The 10,127-nt window shown below is 38.4% G+C and overlaps 1 protein-coding gene across 1 annotated transcript; it reads right to left on the reverse strand.

Moving 5' to 3' along the window:
• Nucleotides 1-8,659: 8,659 nt before the first annotated feature.
• LOC131438941 (uncharacterized) lies at nucleotides 8,660-9,911 on the reverse strand. The gene is made up of 4 exons (XM_058609355.1): nucleotides 9,693-9,911; nucleotides 9,452-9,617; nucleotides 9,023-9,393; nucleotides 8,660-8,961 (listed from the first exon to the last, which is right to left on the reverse strand). Exons 1-4 carry the CDS (start codon nucleotides 9,867-9,869, stop codon nucleotides 8,836-8,838), a joined length of 840 nt encoding a protein of 279 aa, XP_058465338.1. The 5' UTR covers nucleotides 9,870-9,911; the 3' UTR covers nucleotides 8,660-8,835.
• Between the last annotated feature and the right edge of the window lie 216 nt (nucleotides 9,912-10,127).

Below are 10,127 nucleotides of genomic sequence, written 5' to 3' on the forward strand. Positions count from 1 at the left end.
CACTCACTTTTTTCAGAGATGGCTGAACCGATTTTCACAAACTAAGATTCAAATAAAAGGTATTATAGTCTCATAGCTTGCTATTGAATTTCGTTTCAATGTGACTTCCGGTTCCGGAGTTATATGGTAATATGTGAAAATTTTAATAAAAGCTAACACTCAATTATCTCTGGAACAACTCAACCGATTTTCGCAAATTTAGATTCAAATGAAAGGTCTTATAATATCCTAAAAATTTGTGGAACATTTTATCAGGATCCGCCTTCCGGTTCCGGAACTAAAGCGTGATAAGTGGAAAATTACCAATTTTATTAGTATTTTTCCACGAACGATGGTTAAAAACAGGTACAAATCCCATAAAACTGTCTGATAAATTCTTCTAGTTTGCAGAGCTTGTTAGTTTGTGGGCATGAAAAGTTAATTCGGCACTACTGGTCCCCTCTTTTCCTGTTCCGAGAGCACCGAACGTGGAGAAGAGAAACTCCTAAAATTAAATTTACTTCGATTTCTCTGCGATGCTTGAACCGATTTTCACAAATCTTGATTTGAATTAAAGTTCATACTGTCTTTAAACCTACTGTGAAATTTCATCCGGATTCGACTTCCGGTTCCGCAGTTACAGGGCAATGAGTGTCAAAGTTTTCAAATCGCCATATAGAGTGACAATATGTACAACACCGAAAGAAGAAGAAAACACAAAACGAACAAGGCGTGCTTTGTTCTATTTCGTACACGTCGTGTAGTGATGTCAATAATAATAATAATAATAATAATAATAATAATAATAATAATAATAATAATAATAATAATAATAATAATATTAATAATAATAATAATAATAATAATAATAAAAATAATAATAATAATAATAATAATAATAATAATAATCCTACTACATGTCTTATGCTGCCGATTCATGCTGTTTAGCACGCAGTAGTAACAGAAACGCAGGTTCGTTTCGTTAGATTTAGTTTAATTGGTTTAAACGAAATAGAGCATGAGATAGTAAGTATAAGTTTAACTACGTTCAAAACTGTTCCAATTTGTAGGTCATATTTGTTGGTAGCAAACGAACCAACTTCGGCTATTCCGTTCATCTGAATCCGGTTTCGGGAGAATTGGAAATAGTGATTAGAAACTGCAAAAAGGATCTCACTCACTTTTCTTGGAGATGGCCGAATAGATTTTCACAAACTTATAGGTTCAAAAGAAAAGTCTTACAGTTTCATACGGAATTCCTTAATTTGTTGTGGATACTACTTTCGGTTCCGGAACTACAGGTTAAACAGGATTTATAGAGTTTGTGAGATTAGATCCGAACAAATTATCCTATTCCTATTCAATAAACAGTTGTTTTTGCGAATTTCACGGTTATATTTATGATGTAATGGGTAATATGATAAAGGCATCATTACACCACTAGGTGGATTAAAATAGGTTTTTTATCATTCAAACGTTAAATTTTATATTATCACATATCGTAATCCCAAATCTACAAACTTGGACCTCTATGAAGAGGGCTTGGCGACTAGATTTTACGGGTACCAACCAACAATTGAAACCCGAATTGATTTGTAAAATATTGTCGACGAGGCAAACTCACTCTTAGTTGCAGCATATGAAGAGACTTGTCCACTTCGGATTGGGCAGTTGAGAGTTTTGCTCCGTACAAATCTCCTGGAAAGGATGGAGTTTTCTCAGTTTTACTGCAGAAAGGGTATAAACATTTCAAACATGTTTTGAAAAAAATACTTACTTGCGACAGGATATATTCCAAGAGCTTGGCAGGAAATAATTGTCAAATTTATTCATAAAGGCGGTCGCGACACTTTGAGGAAGCGAAGAGTTTCAGGCATATCAGTCTTAGCTCATTTCTTCTTAAAACAGTGGAACGCATAGTCGATCACTATATCAGGAATGTTAGTCTGGGCGTGCATCCGCTACATGGAATGCAAACGAACTTACCAGCGTGGAAAGTCCACTACAACCCTGTTACATGATGTTGTGTACAACTTTGAAAAGCTTTTCACAAAAGCAATCTTGCTTGGGAGTTTTCCTAGATATTGAAGGTGCCTTTGATAACGTGTCTTTCAATTCAATTCTGGAAGCAGCCCGTGGTCATGGCCTACCTTTATGTATCACAATTTGGATACACGCAATGCTTAGAAATCGACTTTTTTGTTCATCGCTTCGGCAAGCAGAGATTAGAAAGCTAAGTGTCTGTGGGTGTCCTCAAGGTGGTGTACTATCCCCACTTTTATGGAATCTGGTCACTGATGGTTTGTTAAGGAAACTAAATAACCTTGGATTTTCGACTTATGGTTTTGCCGACGATTATCATATATTGATGACCGGTATAAGCATTAACACTCTCTTTGATTCAATGCAGCAAGCCCTGCGATCTGTTGAACAATGGTGTTGTCAGGTTGGATTATCTGTACATCCGGGCAAAACATCAATGGTGCTTTTCACGCATCGTAGGATAATCACAGGAGCTCGTCCGTTACAGTTCCTCGGTTCAGAGGTCACTGTGGTTGATCAAGTTAAATACGTCGGAGTTATTCTTGATTCAAAACTGAATTGGTCAGCTCACATTGACTTCAGGATTAAAAGAGCTTGCATGGCTTTCGGCCAATGCAGACGAGCTTTTGGAAAATCATGGGGACTCAAACCCAGATACATTCATTGGATCTACACAACTATTGTCAGACCAATTTCAGCATATGGATGTCTTGTATGGTGGCAGAAAGGAGAAGTTGCGACAGTTAAGTCAAGGCTAAATAATCTCCAAAGGATGGTCCTAATGGCGATAACAGGAGCATTCACGACAACTCCTATTGCTGCTCTAGAGGCGCTACTGTGCATTAAACCACTACATGTGTCCCTAAAAGAAGAAGCATTATCTTGTGCATACCGTCTTAAGGTTACAGGGCTTAGGAACAGTAACCCTTTAGATTATGCTACCAGCCACACTCGCTTGTGGTCTCAAATGGTTACGTGGGATGAGTATTTACTCGCTCCTAGTGACCTAACTCTCACATTCAGTTTTCCTTTCAAAACATTTAATGTGAGCTATCCTCTTCGTGAGGAATGGTTGTCTGGTTGTCTGGAACGACAACTTGATGAACACATAGTTTGTTATACGGACGGTTCTCTGTTGAATGGTCGTGCTGGTGCTGGTGTCTACTGTCGTGAAATGAGGCTGGAACAGTCTTATTCACTTGGTAGATACTGTACTGTGTTCCAAGCAGAAATCTATGCGATTCTGTGTGGAGTACAATCGGCACTTCAGCAGAGGATCTGTGGTAAACGAATTTATTTTTGTTCCGACAGTCAGGCAGCCTTAAAAGCACTCAGTTCGAATGACTCACGGTCGAATCTAGTGATCGCATGTCGAACTCAAATTGAAGACCTCAGCATTTCAAATGCTATTTACTTCTTATGGGTACCCGGCCATTTTGGTATTACTGGAAATGATTGGGCTGATGAGTTGGCGAGTGCTGGTGCAACGAATGATTTCGTTGGTCCTGAACCAGCTTTACCACTTTCATCTAGTTGGATAAAGCACAAGATTCGTTCTTGGACTGTATCCAAACATGCCAGCTACTGGCGCAGCTTGCAAACTTGCGCTCAGACAAAAGCATTCTTTCCAGATTTGATCTGAAAAATGTCAGTGTGTCTACTGCATTTTTCCAAGCATCATTGCAGTATTCTGGTCAGAGCTCTGACTGGACATTGCAAACTCAATTATCACATGGCTACTATTCAACGTGCTGAGTGTTGTTCGTGTGATTTGTGTAAATGCGATTATGGTACTTCATATCATCTGATATGTAACTGTCCCACATTGACGCAACTACGTATCCGGGTTTTTGGTTCTCCTTACCTGGTTGAGTCTGTGTATGCGGAGCTACAATTAAAGGATATTCTCTTGTTTCTCACCCAATGTGGTAAGGAGCTATAATCAGAAGGGCTCATCGTTCTTCCTGAAGTGAATGAATCCTTTCTGTACTCACCTTAAATAGGTTTTTAACAGATTGTTTGGCATCCTTTATGGGGTGCCGAATTTACTTCTGCTCATACATACTGCGAATCGTTCTGCATTCTTCCGGAAATGTAGAATGGTATCGCTTTTGTAAAATCTCTAAATCATCTCGGGGGTTGGAGGTTTTATTAACTGTGCATCGTTAATCAGTAAGAACGCACATAGTAACAAACCTAAACAGGTTTTACAGCAGACTATTCGGGACCTTGTAGAGGTTCAGAATTTACTTCTTTGTGTTTTTGTGTCGTCAATTTTTCTCATCCTCCTAGTCCAAACCTTACCATCTCCTTTCAATTCTTCCCTCTTATATATCGGGAAAATGATGCTAAAAACAAATTGATGGCAAGGCAAAAATCTCCAAATATTCAGGGGAACGTGCATTTGAGCCAATTTGTTCTGATTTCATCTTAATGTCATTCGCACTATAAGGACTACGTAATACAAAAACTCAGTGAAAATCTTCTTATCATCCGACGATTGGTGTAGATTAAATTTATTCGTTTTATGGCATGCGGTTATATGTACGAACATCATACACACTACAAAATGAATAGGAATTTTCATATGGCTGCTGTGATGACTAATTTTGAAACGAGTATCATCTACAGTTTGAAATCATTCAATTTACAAGTGTATGCGTCTCAAACCAATTTTCAATGATTTTCATACAAATCATTTTTTTTTACAGATGGGATATTGAATGGCCGACTTATTAAAACCATCTGAAAATCGCCAAAACCATTCAGTTTGTGGCCGGTAATTCCTTTCAGTGTACATACACGGAGATATTTGCTCTCACACTGGAGTTCATTCCATGTTAAATAAATCGCGCCAGTTCCATATTCGTGTGGCGATTTCAGGCTCTCTTCGATGGGAAAGATTGAATCGGTCGAAGAAGTGAGATTGAGCATTTGTTGTTACGACGGAAACAATTTTTGCTAATATTTAAAGATTGCTCTGGAAAGCACGCGCACAGAAGGAAAGGTTCAATCTATCCAAAAAAATCCCACTATAGTTAAGCAAGTAATTCTAAATTTTTCTATTTAACTAAAGGAGGGGGGGAGGGGGTTAGGATCTAAACGATGAGAAAAGACTGGTGGGTATTGTCAGAGACATGACTGGATGTCGTGAATACGAATAAAACTGATCGATTGTGTAAATTGTACACGCATTTCCTTTCTTCACTAATAGAATTTAAAACGATGCACCTACGCTAAAGTACGGATAAGCTAAAACAAACATCTGACACATAATTAAATATTACGAAGTAATGCAAACGACCACTAGCAGGTTAAAGTAATGTCTGTTGTTTGAAACTGAACCAATTTTAGTTGAGAGCTCTCTTTTTAAGTGATTTCGTTTGTAGCTTTTTCACAAATTGGAGGTCCCCATGGCAATAAAAAGTGTTTCGTACTTGACTTCTTAATTTACATAGAAACATTCAATATATTTATATAAACAATTTTCAAACAAATGTGGATTTTGAGCGGAGAGTTGCCCGTCATAATTGAATGTGTTAGTAACGGCGAATGAATGAATGAATCTGATGCTTTTGGTAAGAAATAGAAAAAATCAATTAATTCTTTGATGATCTGTGGCAATGAATAGGCCTTGAATTGTCACGACCAAGAGGATCGGCATTTAAATCTGAGATGGCTCTTGGCGTGTACACGCGCTAAACTCGTCCAAAATTTGAATCGGAATTCATAGTGATTTCCAATTGGATTCCAAATAAGATGAAACAATCCTTTTCAGGCGGAATCAACAGGTGCATTTGGAACTCACAATGAATTCCGACTGAAATTCCGGACAACTTAACTGAGCAGCGCTCCCATGACGACTGACGACTTCAGCTGGCAGGCTTCTGGTGTGTTTTTGCTATATGCCCGGTTGGAACTGGCGCTCGCTTCATTCCAGCATAAGGTCTTCGATGTTGCTTCGACAAGTGTTGCTCAGAAAATGATGAGAAGGTTAAATATTAATCTTTTATATCTAGGCAGCAGCAGATATTTAGATCTCTTCATCAGAACGCGTTCGGGTTAGCTGGTGCAGGAATGGGTCAAATCAGACAGGGTTTTCAATAGTCTACTATTTTTTTTTTATAAAATTTTTTTATTCAGGCCAATTTGCGTACAAGCTTTACGTGGCCGAATGAGCCATGTTTTTATTAGATAAAATAATTTTTTTACCGTTGGATCTCGTTGTCACCCTTTTTCTAGGGAGAGAGGGGCTTCAATTTTTATCTTGCGATGAGTGAGGGGTACTTTGTTCGTGGCTCGTCTCGTCCTCCATTGTCGCATCGGTGGTATCGTTGTTGGTTTCCGTTTTTCTTCGTTTTCCTTGTAATTCGCATTCTTGGGTTGGTTGTTAGTTGCTATAGACGCGCCTTGTTGTGCATTAATTGCAGTTGCTGGTGGGTTTGATGGTACAACAGGAGTACTGCGCTCACTAGTTTCCGTTGTTGGGCGGTTGTCCTTATTTTTGTTTGAAGATGTCCTTTTTGCAGTTTCAGTGCAAGGTTTGCCGTAGTGTGCAGGTTGTTCACAAAACTGACATGTAACCAGTTGATTTTCATACGTAATCAGCGTTTTACACGGATGTATCCCGTCTTGATCACAAATGATGTAAGATGGAATTGCTTTACGTAGTTGCATACGTATCACTCGCATGGCATTCCGGATACCCGGAAAAATATTCCGCCATACTTCCCTTTCGATGGAAAGAACTTCACCGTACTGCGACATACTTTTCCGAACATACCCATCGCTGGTCTGCGGAGGAAGGTCATGCACGCGTACTTCTATGGCATTGTCCACCATGTACAGGGATTTCATATTTAACATTGTCAAGATCAACACTGTGCACCTCGTTATTAACCGAAGCAAATGCAATTGCATCTCTTTCACGTTTGAACATAATGTAGACACAGTTAGACGCCTTGTTAAATTGAATCTCACTTACATCATTAACGTTTAGATGCATTCGTTCCTTAAGCAAAATTTCAATTTCGGTTGCTGCTGGTCTAATTTTGCAGCGCTTGAAATCAATACAAATTGAATTTGGCCTTGTAGGCCACGTTTCAGGCTTTGTTAAATCGTATTTTCCCATTTCGTACACTCTATTGTTCGCTGCACTGTATTGTCTTTGTTTCTGTCGTCGCGACCGTAAAAGAATTTTCGACTGCGTCGGATGCGATGCGAGCACGAACTGTTTACATTTTTTCGTTTATAAAATAAATGGAAACGATTAATTACTCCAGGGAGTCCGTAGAGTCTAACATTTTCAAAAAATCATATTTTTTCTATATAATTTATTATAACGAAACATTTTAAGAATGTTTTGTCAATTTTTGCAGTCAATCGAAGTAGAAATCTTGGGCCTGTGTACCGAGCTCTTGCTTCTTCGTAGAATGAAATAGCCATAGATAAAGGTCCATAATTTCCAGAGTTTCGTTCCAATAGGCTTGAAAATTTCACAAAAAATTCTTGAAATGTTTTACTATAAGAAAATAGAAAGAAAATAATAAATGATTTTTCAAAAGTGTTAGACCCAACCCTAAATTTGATGATCTTTTGTCGTGAATACGACTTACTTTACTATGGGGTTCCTTTTCAAAATTTACCGTTTGAGAGAGGGATAAGTTTTTGATCGTGAATATCTCTTGTTGTATCTAACGAATCAACATTATTTTTGCTACATGCCATCGGAAATATGATCACAATTTTATGATAAAATTTTCAGTTGTGTGACATAATCTCAAATAATTCAAAATTAAACTTTTCTGAAATGTTTGGTATAAACGAGTATCAAAGTTTGCCTTTCTTGTATTTTCAAAGCTCATAGCTCAGTGATCTGTGAAAGGATGTATATAATCTAACTACCAATAGAATCGAAATTTGACAACTTAAACGTGTACAGTAAAAGCATTGAAGTATTTCAATAGTACACTATTGAAAAACCTATCTCATTTGACCCATGTAAACACCAGCAAATCAGAACGCGTTCTGAGGAAGAGAACAAAATATCTGCTGCTGTACAACAAATCGTTCGAGAAAAATGTTCCGAACAGTGTTTAATATTGTAGTGAGTTCCACAATTTGGTCCTTCTGAAAGGCAGAAATGAATCCCGTACAGCTTTCCTGATAGTTTCTTTCAATGAGATGCAAACCCGAAATGAAAAAATCAAAATTAAAATTCTATATGCTGCTATTTTTATAGCCGCTAGGGACGCCCATTAGTGAAAAAGGTACAAAAGAAATCACGTAAAAAGAAACCTCTTAACAAAAATTGGATCAGTTCGGATTCTATCGCCACTGCGAGCAGATGAATATTGTGTCGTTTGCAAAGCTAGTTTCGCTTCCGACAAGAGCGAATACGTCACAGCTACCAAATGTTTGCATTGGTGAAAAAACAACGGTGGAGAGCATTACACAAAATCAACCGTTCTAATGGCTCTGTTAAGGAACATGTCAGTTGTTTTCGTATTCACGACATCCAGTTATGTCTCTGACATTACCCACCCGCCTTTTTTAGACATCAAATTTGAAATTTAACATCAAATCAGCATTTGTCGACCTCTTTTTTTTTCAATTAAAAATCCATGAAAAGATCGAGTTTGTTTGCCACATTATTCCATTTATTTGAGTTAGGTGAAAATGCTGGGTATTATGTAATTCTTTAAGCTTTTACAATAATATTCAGAATATACAGCCAGCGGGTTTATTAAAGAGGAAAAGCACTTGTTATTTTTGATTTTCCGTGTATCAATATCGAGCAGAATCAAACTCTGATCACGCATCATTTTGGTTTTCAGGTGTATTTTGGGATGTACTGGTGGCTGGTGGTCTTGGAGAACACCTGGAATGCTCTTCGTCGAAGATTAGATTACCCGGACATACTTGAATAGTGTATGAAAGCTGTAATGTTGAAATAGTCATTATCGGTAGTTTGGCTGAAAAACGCGTCAATCCAGCTTACCACATTATTTGCACCTAAAGTGCATTGATAGAAACTGTTATCTTTGCCTTCAACGGGGAACCTGCCTTGACCACGACAAACGAATTCACATTTTCTCGTTCTTGGATTGAAACTGTCAGACCCGGAGCACTCGAATGTCATTGGACCGGCGGAACTAGAGCAAAATACGTACAGCTTCGGGGCTGGGGTGTAGACGAACCATTGGTTCTGTGCAGGAGCGGCAGAACAATTCAGCTGAAAGCAGCTGTTGGGCGTAGTCGCCCGTACACAGTTCTGAGATGTGTGATTATAAACTTCACTGGGTGCACACGATACAACGTAAGCTTTTCCGCCACCGACACAGTATATGTACTCCCTACAGTTGGTGGGATCTGTTGAAATGTAACTTTTTGTTCAATGTTTTTTTATAATCCATCAATTGATACTTACTAGGGTATATTCCTTCCGCCGGGCATAACTCACTTGGCTTATCACAATCTCCTTCCGGTTGATCACTGCAAATGCCCGAATTACCGTTACAGTACGGCTGAGAAGCGTTTATAGAATCGCAGCGGTACTTCGATGACTCGATTCCGGTACCATCCTTCAGGCAAACCTGCGGGAGAGAAGTTTTGGTTCCATTTTACTGTAACTGGGTCAGTTTAGTACGTATCTGCTAGCACGTGGTTACCTGGACCGAAGAACAATCTGCGCAACCGATGCGTTTTCCAGGTTCGCAGTTCGTGTTTCTTGCGAGAGAATTTACTGACCGAACGCTTCTTAACTTGGACACATCCACGCTTTCGTTGAGCTGAATTAATGCAAAAATGAAAAGAACTGCCACTACTGATAAATATATTGAGGCCATGTTTTACGAGGTGCACCGCGATCACGGGGCGGGATCGTAGAAAACTAGTGAATATCCTCAATGCCACTTAGATATTTATATACACTCTGTTGTTATCAATTTTCTTGTTGGTCAATCTAAGCCGATCATTAGTCAACTTCTAAAAATCGTTTTATCTTCAACGTAAGGAATTATATGGTTCTTTGCAAGAAAGTATTGTTTGGTTTATTTTTACCCTTCTTATAGAAAACTGCTATTGGAACCATGCAATTATGTTGG

This window comes from Malaya genurostris, chromosome 3 (genome assembly GCF_030247185.1).
Source record: "Malaya genurostris strain Urasoe2022 chromosome 3, Malgen_1.1, whole genome shotgun sequence".
In the NCBI taxonomy this organism is placed as follows: Eukaryota; Metazoa; Arthropoda; class Insecta; order Diptera; family Culicidae; genus Malaya; species Malaya genurostris.

Excerpts from the sequence above, each read along its gene's own strand:
- LOC131438941 (XM_058609355.1), bottom strand. The coding sequence starts at position 9,869 with ATGGCCTCAATATATTTATCAGTAGTGGCAGTTCTTTTCATTTTTGCA. Across the intron at positions 9,618-9,692 it reads CAGATTGTTCTTCGGTCCAG|GTTTGCCTGAAGGATGGTAC; the intron begins GTAACCACGTGC and ends TCTCTCCCGCAG. Across the intron at positions 8,962-9,022 it reads CTTTAGGTGCAAATAATGTG|CTTTCATACACTATTCAAGT; the intron begins GTAAGCTGGATT and ends TCAACATTACAG.